Source organism: Phyllostomus hastatus, unplaced genomic scaffold (genome assembly GCF_019186645.2).
Source record: "Phyllostomus hastatus isolate PE091 unplaced genomic scaffold, TTU_PhHast_1.1 phas_scaffold_78, whole genome shotgun sequence".
Taxonomy (NCBI): domain Eukaryota; kingdom Metazoa; phylum Chordata; class Mammalia; order Chiroptera; family Phyllostomidae; genus Phyllostomus; species Phyllostomus hastatus.
Genome location: NW_025334041.1, coordinates 115,425,816 through 115,438,570, shown reverse-complemented (window position 1 = coordinate 115,438,570; position 12,755 = coordinate 115,425,816). Strand labels below are relative to the sequence as shown.

At 48.7% G+C, this 12,755-nt stretch overlaps 1 protein-coding gene across 5 annotated transcripts in view; it reads left to right on the top strand.

The window, feature by feature from the left end:
* The first annotated feature begins 10,265 nt into the window (after positions 1 to 10,265).
* Positions 10,266 to 12,755, top strand: part of LTBP1 (latent transforming growth factor beta binding protein 1) — a 362,585-nt gene continuing 360,095 nt past the window's right edge. For all 5 annotated transcript variants that reach the window (XM_045827131.1, XM_045827129.1, XM_045827127.1 and 2 more), the window contains exons 1-2: positions 10,266 to 10,926; positions 11,973 to 12,043. In XM_045827131.1, coding sequence (XP_045683087.1) covers positions 10,436 to 10,926; positions 11,973 to 12,043 — 562 coding nt within the window. In that variant the 5' untranslated portion in view covers positions 10,266 to 10,435. The remainder of the gene's footprint in view (positions 10,927 to 11,972; positions 12,044 to 12,755) is intronic.

The following is a 12,755-nucleotide window of genomic DNA, read 5'->3' as shown; positions in this document are numbered from 1 at the left end:
AGAGCTGGCTGCCAGGAAACTCGATGACCACTAAGACATTATTATTCTCTGGGCTGAACCGTGAAGTGATAAAATAAAATGGCAGGCTTGACAGCCTTAGAATCAAGGGCTGAGATGATCTGGTTTCCACTGCCTCCAGCTGAGAACTAGCTCCCAGGACGGCACCGAGGGGCTCAGAAACATCCCTCACCCAGGTGGCTGTTCAGGGAGGTGCAGAGGTTAGTTCCTGAATGCCCAGGCAGCTGCTTCCTGGCTTCCTCGGGGGGGTGTGATGCTCCACGTCCGCTCCCACACGGAACGCAACAGAGCGGTGAGCCCACTTCTTGAGAGTGAACCTAACTCTCGGTGAGCCCAGAGTTTGTGCTCTCAGCCATACCTGCTCCTCCTTCCGGGGCGCAGACATTCAGGGTGATGCATTTCTGTTCTGTGGACGTCGTTTGTTACACGTGCTCATAGAGATTGTTCTGCCAATGATTTCCTAGTGATTCCCTGCAAGAAAATTGCAGAAAGAGACTCCACCTAGCCATCCCTTCATCACGTGACTTTCAAAGATAATTTCCCCAACTTTCAGAGAGAATCCTGGATCTAGGCAGGAATATTAGATCCCTAACCCAAATGTCCGAAATCCTTTCCTCGTTTTTCTTAATTAAAAAATCTTTGGCCTGAGAATGTCCAGTGAATGAAGCAGTCAATGAACAATTTGAGTGATGAATCAGGCTCCAGATCCTTGACAACATAAGGATCTTGGGCAAGGTTTGTGCTCATGATGAAAAAAAAAACAACAAAAAAAAGATCGTTAGAAGGCTTCCTGTTCTGGACCACCCGCTGTAATTAGGCTTCCAAAGGGACACTCATTCTCACCAAACATTTCACACTCACTCTGACTCGCACATTACGTTAGGTGTGGGGGTGTATGACACAAGGTCTCTGCCCTCGATGCAGGCCCCCACGGGTGAGGTGGGGGCATGGGAGTTCTTGTGGTCACAGGCCGCATTGCTGGGGGCTTGGGCCAATGACTGGTATGTAGAGAAGAGAAGGGAAAACGTCAAGACCGAAGATGCTCCCTCCAGTAGGTGAAATGGCAGCGTTAACATCCAGGTCCTGGGCTGGGAAGGGTTAAGTGTGAAGTTCTTGGCAGCTGGCAGATGTAACCTGATCCCTCTCAGCAGCAGTTTGGGCTTTATAACGAGGAAACCCGGAGCAATCAGACGCTGGGCTGGTTTTACTGGTCTCCCCTCACTGTTTAGAAAGCCAGGCCTCTCCCTGCCTGCGTAGCTGGTGTTTCTTCGTGGTGTGAGTTACTTCTGTATATTGCTCAGTTCATCCGTGTTATGCGGGTTTTTTACTGCGTGCGTTCTCAGAGTATGTCCGAGTCTCCAATAACAGGGTAAGTCAAGAGGGTAACAAACAAGAGATGTTATAAAAGCATTGACTGTTTTAATGATATAACTGGCAATGTAACAGTTTTCAGACCCGCGTGACAAGATTCTTTCTACAGAACTTTCCAAAACATTAATTCAGAGTTAGGAAACTTTTTTCCCCCGCTAAAGAGGGCTACTGTTTTGTTCAACTTCATTAAAGTTGGGGGAAAGTTAGGGCAAACCCCATTGCTCAGCAGAACTCTGCCTGCAGACAGCCAAAGATAAGCAACCATACCTCAACGATTATTATCCATGACTTACTCGCCTTAATTCTGGTTTCTCTTAGTAGGACCAAGAAGGAAACAAGAAAAAAAAGATTCACCTGCAAGAAGTGTTCATCTGTTACCAAGCACGTGTTCCATACTTATGCCTGGGATGGAGGATAACCCCCGGGAACAGAGGGCAAGGAGGTTTAGGGTGGTCCAAAGCTTCAGGGCGGTAAAGGATCTCTGTTTTGAAGGAGGAGGAAGACTTAGTGGAGGAAGGATGATACTTCAGGAGGCGGATGTGAGGGGAGGCCAGAGGCAGGAACACAGGTGTCCTGTGTTTGTAGGCCAGCAGGCCACCAGTCTTTTTTCTTTTTCTTTCTTTCCAAGAGAAAGAAGAAGAGCAGGTCAACGTTGTTGGGACGGAAGCTGCTTGTGGGGAAGTAGCCCAGGACGAGGTTGAAAAAGTGAGGAGGTCGTCTATGAGGGGTGGGGGGCGGGGGGGGGGTGCTCGGAAAAACAGACAGGAAGACGAGTAATTGATATGTAGAGGGGGGTATAGTAACTTCTCTCATTTTCCTCTTTTTTCCTAGGCTGCTGAAGCTGTTCAACGGCATCTTCATCAATTTAATGGCAACAGAGGGGACATTTGGCGGTGGCGGGTGGTGGGGAGGGGGGCAGTTTCAATTGTGTTAACCTCAGGCAACATCATGTTCTATTGCCATTGGGTGAAAATTAAGGTAGACAAGAGAAATAGCAATCACTCATGCCCTGAGATTTGCATACAGAAGCAATTCCAGTGACTCAACAACCTGGGAAGCATTGAAGCGGAAGCAAAGCAGAAGATTACTTTTAAAATCTGATCACAGTTTCTAAGTAGCCATATCAGAATGGGGAGAGCATTACTTGGCTTGCCCGCCTGGCACTCGACCAGCCTTGCAGGTGTCTGGGCATCTTTGAACTTATCTTTAAGCCCGGATACTAGGAAAACGTCCATGCCTGAATGGCAGGTCGAAGAAGAGTTTCTAACTGAGACAACACAGTGAAATGCAAGTAATTGGGAACCTTTTTGTGACCAAAAGGCACAGTGAGGTGAGGTACATCGCAGTTTTGTGACATCGTAGGGTTTTCCAAGATGCAAATGCCGTGAGAGCAAGAACGTGACGTTTCTACACCCTCGTGTTTGCAGTTTGGCCCAGAGAAGTTTGGAGGGTGGTGTAATGGACAGGTGTAAATAAAATTGTATTGATAGCTATTTAATTATTACATGGTGTCATGTCCAGAAGTTCTGAGTAAATGGGTATGAAAAAAGCCTCAGCGAAAGCTAAGCTGATGAACACATCCCGGTTAGCGGTCAACAGGAGCGTTTCATTGTCCTGTGCAGCCGCCATTGTGAGGGTCCCACCTCGGGTTGTGTGTAAAGCAAGTGAGACAGGACCACCATAGTCAGCAAGGGAAGTTCAGTGTACACAAAGCTTTATTTTCAGAGTTTACTTTGGTTGATGGACCCTTCTAAATTTGCAGGAAGGCAGCCCATGTCCCTGACTCTTTTTCCCCTTCTGGGTCTCATTTCCCACAGTCCTTTGTCCATCCTCGCCACACACGTGACTGTCCGTGCCAGGTCTGTTTGCCCCGTGAGACAGCATGCTCCCTGTGAACCGGGTCCTCTATGGGGCCACGGCCGGGCCCTCGCTGGCCCAGGGGCAACTTTGGGCTGCAGTTCTAATCAGGAGTTGTTTTAACTTCTTCACCTGCAGTGGAATTCTGTTTTGATTTTTATTTCAATATTCTACATAGGCTAGCTGAGGGGCCTATGGTGGCTTACTGAATGTTTGTTGAATGACAAGGAAAATGCTTCCATGTCAAAACTGAGGCTTTAAAGGGAAGAGGAGCCCTGGGGGAACCTCGGTTGCACTTGTTGCTAGTTCCAGGGGACACCTCATGGCCCACTGCCCGTCGGCCCCACCTCTGTCTTGCTCATACAGCTGGGCAGACACACTGATACTCTCTTCTGGAGGAGTCTCAGCATTAATTGGTCATTTTCAGAGTTCCACGTGAATTTTCATGGAAGCTGGGTTACATGTGGAGGAGGCCACACACTTCTCATCTCCTTCCCCCGGCTCTTTGATGCCACGGTGGGAAGCACAACGGGGAGCATCATGAGAGTCACTGGAGCATGTAGTTGTGGGAGCCTCGGGCGGAAGCGGCCATCTCTGGCCACCTGCCTGTGGCGCACACACTCCTGTCTCTTCCACTTTGCGTGGGGTGCGGGGCGGCCAGCTGGCCAAACCGCACCGTCAACTCCTGTGGTCGCAGGTGGAAGTCAGGTCCAACCTGGACAGGCTGATGTTCAGGTCAGCACCAGCCCCTGTGCAGAAACGGCTGCCAGCATCTTAGTATCTTAGTGAGCAGCCCTGAAACAGTAGCCCACAGGTTTGGGGTATAATTCTTCTCTCCTGACTTTTCAGTTTTTTCCTTTTCCCCTCTTCCTACTTCTCTGTTTTCTACCCTCTCCACTGATTCCTCCTTTACTTCCCCTTCTCCGGTGAGTCCCTCTTTCTTCCTTACCTCCTTTCACCTCTTTTTGTTCTTCCTTCCGCGGCCTCCCTTCTCTCATTTTTGTTTTCACACTCTTTCTCTTCTTCTCTTCCTTCTGTTTTTCTTTTGACTCAGAATTTTAAACTTTACTTACAAATCTTCTCCTGTAGGCAAAGATGCCATTCCACCCCCATTAGAATATTATAGCTTGATAATGTCCAGAAAAACCATTTACATAGTTTAAATCTTTCTGCGTAAAACTGTATTAGAGGATGAGCAATAGTCTAAGACACACAAACAAAGCAAAAAAACAACTTATCTAGCATGAACGTTCTGTCAGCAGAATGAATAATTAAGGAGTATGTCCCAGTTTCTTGGATGTGCTATTCCAAGAAATTGGAACGTGTGCTAATTTTGGGAGAGGTAAATTCTTCGCAACAAAGTCTTCTTATACATTGTAGTTTGATTGTGATTGTTCAGGATTGTTCTTGCTGGCCAATATTTATGCTGATTTTTAGAAATAAGGCATCATTGTAAAAAGGGCATAGACTTTTCTATACAGATTTTTATGCCAATGAAAATATGTAAAGACTGATCTGGTCTCATCATTTAGACTAATAAATAGAATAAGAAATACATGGGAAAAACATAAAACCAAAATATAATCATCATGTAACTATTTGACTTACAAAATTAGATTTCTCCCTGAAATCAGAGTTTCAGGGAGAAACTCTCCCTCAATAGTTACTGTAAACTTGAATTTTTCATAGCCTAGACAGTATATAGACAAAATATTTAACCAAAGAGTTCAAAATAAAAATATCCAAATCACCAATTCATCATTTATCATTTTGCATGTAGTAATTACTTTTAAAAAGTCCTTTCAATTTTATCTAGGAGGATGATCACTCACACCATAGCTAAGTCATCAGGAATTTCAGAACTTTGAAAAAATATTTACCCCTGAGAAGTGAGAGAGAAAAAGCTCTAAAAGCACAGAAGTGACAGTCCTGTGCCCTTTTCACAGCCTTCACCACGGCACGAACTTTTACTAATGGTCAGCAATCAAGTGTATTCAAGTAACCACTGCCTCTGGTGGTTTGATCTTTCTGTAATGAAACTACATGTAACATTGAAAAAAAAAGTCATCAATAGGAACTCTGGTTTTATTGTCAGGTTTACATTTTTGTCAAGTCCTAGGACAGCCAGCTAGGATGTGGATATTTCAGTAAAGACCAAAGTAGTAACTTCTCCTGGCGCCTCTCCTGAGTCTCTATCTCCCCCATTGAGCCTCATCCCGATGGAGAAAGTAATGCCACTGCAGTTGAGTTTATTCCCATCAATGGCACTCTCATCACGGTTCCTACAGATCCAACAAGGTTTGTTGGCTGAGATTTAATTCCTGGCTCCTCTCTGCACACACCAATTCCCTGGTGTGTTCCCCAGTCCATGTGCTTATGGGGTGCTCGCAGGCAACACGGCCGGCTGTGGCCCTGATGCGTAGCAGCCTGCAGCAGAGAGTACCGGTGCAGGCCACGGTCTGGGGAGCCACCCTGAGGCTGCGCTCCCTCTTCCGTTCCTCAGTCTCTCTCTGTCTTGCTCTCACTCTCCTTTCGTCTCTTCCTTTTATCTACAACACACTGACTTCCAGTTTCTCTGTTCCCTTCTCCCCTCTCTTTCTCTCTCTAAGAATTTCTTGATGTAACTAGAAGGGACCTGGAAGGTGCTCTGTGAAACCCCAGGATGGAAGAAAGCATGAGCGGAAGCAGTTCAGATCACAGGCAGACACCAAATTTGATTTGTAGCCCATCTGAAACGCAGGAAAAGATTTTTCAATGACAAAACTCCAGAAGTGTTCAGGATGAGGGAACCTGGCTGCATTTGAAGTCTGACTAATGGTGTCAAAGTGCTGTAAAATGTTTGGCGTTTGCCAGCCGTCTTTTCTTCCCCTAATCCTCAAGCTCATGAGTTTTTATGGGAAATGTAATCCTCTTCTCTGATTCATTTACACTTAGCTCATCTGCGTATTGTTTTGTGAAAACCATCTGAAATCCAAGGAGTTTTATGAGATCTTTAAAGACTTGTTGTTTGAATCAGGAAGTTGTGTACTGCCAATATAAATAGTCCTTAAAACCTGGGGGTGGGGGGTGGGGGAGGTGGGTCTGGGTCCAGAACCCATGGAATCAAACTGCATCTGGACTTGGCAGAGGCTGGTCCCCATGCCGGACAGAAACTGGGCTTTCACTCTCAGAATAATCGTGAGTTCAGTGTTTCAGATGAGTAACCATATCTTGTGACAGTACATTCAGTGAATAACACATTTTGCAAGGATTATTTTGCTAGTCATTTAAAGAGCAAAAGATTTATGGGCAAAACTGTGACTCTGCTAGTCTCTCCGCTAGAATGGGGCTGCATACTTGGCCATTGCCACATTCACAGTTATGTATACACACAGGTGTACAGAATGTTTATGGGTCGTTTGGGGATGAGATTAACATTCACACTAGAGATTCTTTGTGTGGTTACATTTCACAGATGATCTGACCATGGCAGATCCAAAGCTGTCATGAGGCAGGTTGTGATCAGGTTGAAGATTGGAGTGCAGTACCCACGTGTGCATTGCTGTGGGTCAAGAGGAGAGAAGATTGTATTGCATCTTTTGAATGGTAGAAAACATTTTTCTGCAAAGCCACAGAACTCAGGGGAATTCAGGTCAATGGTCTCCCCTAATGTAAGGACCTCGAGCTGATCCCCAGGCTCTCTGGAAACGGAGACTCAGAGAGGGGAAATGTCTTGTCCAAGTTCACACGGGAAGTGAAGCGGAGCCCTAGAGTCCAGACCGCTGGCTCCCTGCCCAGGCTCTGTCCCCTGCAGGCAGGGGCTCCTCATCGACTGACAGAGGCTCTGATGTACAAGGTCCACCTGGGTCCTGTGAGTGGTCCACAGGAACAGCCCGCCCAGCATCCCACCGAAGTCTGGTCCTTTAGAGATGCTGCAGTCCTTTACTGTTTTCTGAGCTTCCACCTGTCTGACACCTCTCCTCTCTTGTCAGGACAAGAGAGTCTGAGTGCTTCAGAATGGAGTCCGTGCTTCTAGGCAGCCCTTTCCCCCATCCATTTCAACTGCTATGTCATTATATAATGCCTACCTGAGAGGTCAAGTTTCTGTAGACTGCCTGCCCTCAGTTGCCTGCAGGCAGTGTTTTCTCTATACGTCGTGAATCTTCCATGAGATGGCAAAGGTCGTACTGGACACTGGCATCGTACCCATCAGATCCTGCCTGCTGAATTCAGTATTATTGTCTCAAAGTGTTGCTTAACTCAGTTGTTGTTTATCTTTGTTAAAGCTTTTGTTTATTTACATCTTGTCTCCCTAATCAGATAGGACAAAGGGGTTGTGCCTTGTGAAAGTTTGTACCCTCAGAGGGTCAGCCTCTGTGCTCGCCAGCACGGTAGGTGCTTGGATGTTTATTGGCTTATGATGTGTTCTTCCTACAGGACAGCTTTTTGACCCATCCTCCTTCCGCAATCTTCTCAAAAGGTTCCCTTTGGTCTGGCTTGGAGGCTGACCTGAGGTGACCTCACTGATCCTGTTAGGGCTGGAAGGAACTTTTAATCCAACTTCTTTATATCATGGAGGAGGAAGTTGAAGTTCAGAGAGAAGAACTGCCTGTGGTCTTACAGCTGATTGGGCAAAGTGTTCGCACTGAACTGAGGTCTCTCCCTCCAGCCCAGTGCTACTTATTCTGGGACAGTGGCTCCCAGAGAGTCTTCTCACAGGAAACTGGTAGCCAGGCAAAAGGACTGAGGTCCTCTCCCGCCAACACAAATACTGGAGCTCTCCCTCCCATGCATAGAAAAAATTGATTAATGTTTAAGTTTCCTCAACTTAAAAATTATTTCCATGAATTCTTCTTGCACCATCCTCATTTGCTACCAGTTGTCTACTAGGCAATGCAGGCAGACAACAAAACAAAAGGATGAGCCACAAATAGACATGAACAAGAACAAGCAAAGCCTTGGCAACTATCATTCTTAGTTATATGGCTTTTTAAAAAAGACTGCTATAGTCATGGGTTCTCTGTTGCATTCAGAGAGCGAAATCGAGAGTTCCCGCTGGAGACATTGTTTTCTATTCAAATGCTAGAAGTAAATATGTTATTGCATTGTTTCCTGGTTTTCCCCATAGAGCACTATCACCCCAGGGACTCTGCACCCTGGAATATCCTGCACACCCCCCCCAATGTGATTTGGGGTCCTTTCTGGCCAGCGATTCTTTCCTTTTGGCTAGAGCTCCAGGAAACTGATGACTTTTAAAAAATATTAATAATGGCTCGGGGTTGTCATGAATCCTAACATTTGTATTGGGTTGGCCAAAAAGTGTGTTTGTTTTTTCCAGAAGATGGTTCTAGCACTGCTTAGTTGTCTTTAACTTCATTCAAAACAGTTTTGTGAATGGATAGAGTCAGCCCCACTTGCTATTGTCGCACCATTTGCTGAGCCAGACTGCGACTTTGTTAAAACATGTTTTACTCTTCTGAGCTTCTTTCCCCAGGACTGGAAATGACTGGAAAGCAAGAACAGAACTAACCCCTCCCTACAGCCACAGGAGGAAGATAACATTGGAACAAACTGCAGCCTCATATTACAACGCCCCAACTGTCCAGGGGCCACACAACAGCAAGCCGCCCACACCCTCTTTTAATCCAACCAGTAACGGCGCAAAGCCCTCACCTCTCAATGCTGGTGTATCTCTCCACACCATGCCTCTCTCCCTTCTTGGAGAGTGAATAAAAACTTTCTTCTTTTTGTGAATTCTTTCAGTCTGTCGCTGACCACCCTAACAGAGTGTATTGTGACAGCTGTCATATGAGTGTGCATTAAAAAAATCATATCAGATTTGGTGAACTCTTGTGTACCCACTTTAATATTGAAGATGGAAGAAAATAAGCAACATTTTCACGTGTTATGCTTTATTATTTCAAGACAGGTAAAATGCAACTGAAATGCCAAAAAAGATTTGTGCAGTGTGTGGAGAAGGAACTGTGACTGATCAAAGGTGTCAAAAGTGGTTTGCAAGCTCCCTGCTGGAGATTTCTCACTGGGCCATGCTCCACCATGGGTAGACCAGTTAAAGTCGGTTGCAAATTGAGACATTGAGAACAATCAACGCTATACCACTAAGGACATAGCTGATATACTAAACTATTCAAATCAACAGAGTTAGTGGTGAAAATGAAAAATGTCTTTTATTTTACGGAAAAACTGAACGGACTTTTTGGCCAACTTAATATTGCTATCCGAAAGCCTGCTTGCTCACCAAGCTCCAGGCTGCTTCTAGGGTTGGGTGGCAGGTTTTCCAGTCTACGCGGGCGCCCCCTGCTGCCCGCCCTGCACTCTCCTACAGCAGAGCGAGGAGTAGGGTACCAGAAGCAGCAGACCGAGAAACCAGCACTGGGGAGCTCACAATCCCATAGTGAGCCATCTAAACGCCTTCCCATCGACAGATCAGAGCACCCTAAACAGTCTTTTCTGGGGCCCCATCTGGTATAACAATCCAATCCCCGCAGCAGGTATCCGAGCATACCCTGGTAAGAGAACTCCCAGGAATGCCTTCCAAACAGTATCAGACAAACTCTGTGGGGCGTCCAGAAGGCAAGGACCGCTCAATGACTCTGTGGAGTCCTTTGTCCTTTCCCAGGACACGGGATGGGGGACCTCTGCCTCGCCAACAATAAAGTAACAATCTGTGTGGATGTGGAGAGTGGCGGCGCGTTCTCTGGCTCATCGCACGCTTTCCCCAATTTGGATTCGTAGCCTGACGTCACGTCGGCTGGAGATTGGCTGTTCAGATCTGACACTGTGTTCCACCGCGAGAGAAACTTTTTAAAGACTTTGCAGCCGGGGCTGCCTCTGAGCGTCCTGCGCGCTCACGCCCGCCCTCGCCCACTCTTGCCGAATCCCAGGAGCGGCGCCCCCTGCTCGGCGACTCCGCCGGCGGACCCTCACCTTTCACAGCCCGCTGCCCTCGCCCCTCCCCTCCCAGGCTCTCCTCTCCCCACCCCGCCCCCTTCTCCCTGCGGCTTTCGGCTGGGGTCTGGGGCTGCTCAGCCGCCCTCAGAACTTCCTCTCCTGTAACTGAGTTTGCCTCTTCCCCGCCTTTCCCGGGCTCTCGGCAGATCTCGGGGGGATCTTGAGCGCGTGCAGGCGGCCGCACCCGGCGAGCCCCACGGCTGGGGGCGGAGGTCGGGAGCGCCGGCTCGGGCCCGCGATGGCGGGGTCCTGGCTCAGGTGGGGGCTCCTGCTCTGGGCAGGGCTGCTCACTACGTCCGCTCAGGGCCGGGTACGGAGGATCACGTACGTGGTGCGCCCGGGCCCCAGCCTGGCAGCGGGAGCCTTGCCCCTGGGCGGGCCCCCGCGCCCGCGGACCTTCAACGTCGCGCTGAACGCCAGGTACAGTCGCAGCTCAGTGGCTGCCGGGCCCCCCAGCCGTGCCTCCCCAGGGGTACCGTCGGAACGGACTCGGCGCACGAGCCAGCCTGGTGGCGCTGCCCTGCAGGGGCTCCGGCCACCACCGCCACCGCCTGAGCCGGCGCGTCCCGGGGGCTCCGGCGGGCAGCTCCACCCCAAGCCCGGAGGTCACCCGGCGTCTGTGCAGTTCGCCAAACAAGGCAGGCAAGTCGTGCGATCCAAAGTGTCGCAGGAGACTCAGAGCAGCGGGAGCTCAAGGCTGCAGGTTCACCAGAAGCAGCAGCTGCAGGGGTAAGCCCACACCCCCTCCCTCCCTCCGCGTGCGCGCCGCCCGTGCCGGACTCGGGGGTCAGAGCCACTCCGAGCCTCGCTGGGACCGCGGGCGGGCGGGCAGCGTGCGCGGCGTGTCGGCTTCCTTTCCCCTGGCGGTCTCTGCTGGCCTTGGAGCGCGGAAGAGCGGAGTGCGAGGAAGCCGAGGAACTTTTACCCAGGATAAACCCCGAGTGCATTGTTACTGAGCTGCGGATAAACACAAAAGGCATTTCTGCCTGGGGCGTAACCTCCTGTGCGCGAACCCAGCTCCTCTTAGAAGTTGGGCGTAAACATGAAGTCACTACAACTTAATCCCTCAGCATCAATTAAATTTCTCTTTGCAACACAGTTTTAATTTTTTTTCTAGCTAATGAAAAAAAAAACACAAAACGTTTTGGCTCTTGCCCTGTGTGGCCTAGAACATTTCAACATTCTAGAAACTCTGTGTTTGAGCTTTTCTGCACCTGTGGGGTATGCCTTCCAGGGGCAGCACGTCTTAGCACCCGCAGAATTTTCGGTTGGAAAGTTTCTGTTATTGGGGGGTCTTAAACATCCTTCCTGAGCCCTCGCCATTAATCACAGGTTGGGAGTGTGCGGGAAAACTAGTTTTGATTAGTTGGTGTTTCTCTTCAAGGGTGGTTGTAGACATTGTGATCTCACCCCTTCCTGCTTGGGCTCTTTTCTCTAAAACTTAGGTGACGTTTAAAATGTGGGTGCTGATAATATACATAATATATTGGCTCTACTTTGGGGGTTAAGGAAACCACTTATTTGGACCTCATTCTCTCCTTCTGTATAGCTCTAGGTTTGCAGGCGTTTTGGCTCTCCCACCCTTTTCTGATACCTGGCCCTTACCCTTCTACCCTGGCCCCTTTGGGTTGGGCATCCTGGCACCCGTTAGGACTCCGTGGAAGCCAGAGGAATATGGAGGCAGGAGGCTGGGCTTGCAGGTGTCCCCTGGAAGCTTGGGCCCACCGGGTGAGAGTGCTGCAACTGCTGGACTCAGGAGTCTTGCTTTGTTTCAGGGTCAATGTGTGTGGAGGGCAGTGCTGCCACGGCTGGAGTAAGGCCCCTGGCTCCCAGAGGTGCACCAAACGTAAGTTTCCATGTTCACAGTGGCCCTGCACGGTAGGCCAAGTGGGGCTGTCCACCTGGGGCTGGCCAGCAGGGGTCGTGGGAAAGGGGTTAATGCTGCGCTGGATACCATGGTGCCGGAAATACAATCCACCCCATTAACTGCAGCTTCATTACCACCCCGGGGAAGGTCTGCGCCAGGGTAACGTGGGTGTCAGTGCCAGCAGCAAATTGTTGCACAGAACCATGTACCCAAGGTTCCTCTGCCTTCAACTCGGGTATTAGTCACTCAAGTATTAAGCACTCGGTCACACCTGTGAATCTGGAGTAAGGCAAAAAATTCCCATTGGAGCGTGTGCCATATGGCAGCACCAATGCAGTCAATTTAAACATGGATGTCAACAAATGAAAAACCTTCCTTAAGATGATGGTGGGAGGAGGGGAATGGGAAGTAGGAGGCCCTATTTTGGAATAAAATATTAGTAGTTTTTAAAGCTTTCTAAAAACAGCAACCAGAATCCTCATGGCCTATTACCTAGGAGGTAACCACTCTACTGTTCTTCAGAAGTCTGAGGTGGGGTTTCCCGCAGTTAAGACACGTGCTCAGCGATGTTTTAGAAGAATGGGTCAATGATGCGTGCAGATCTGAAAATATTTCCCCTGTGCATGGTGAAGTTACGGTATACGTTAAAACATATTTTGAGGTTCCTTTTGACAAGTTGCTTCTGCCTGGT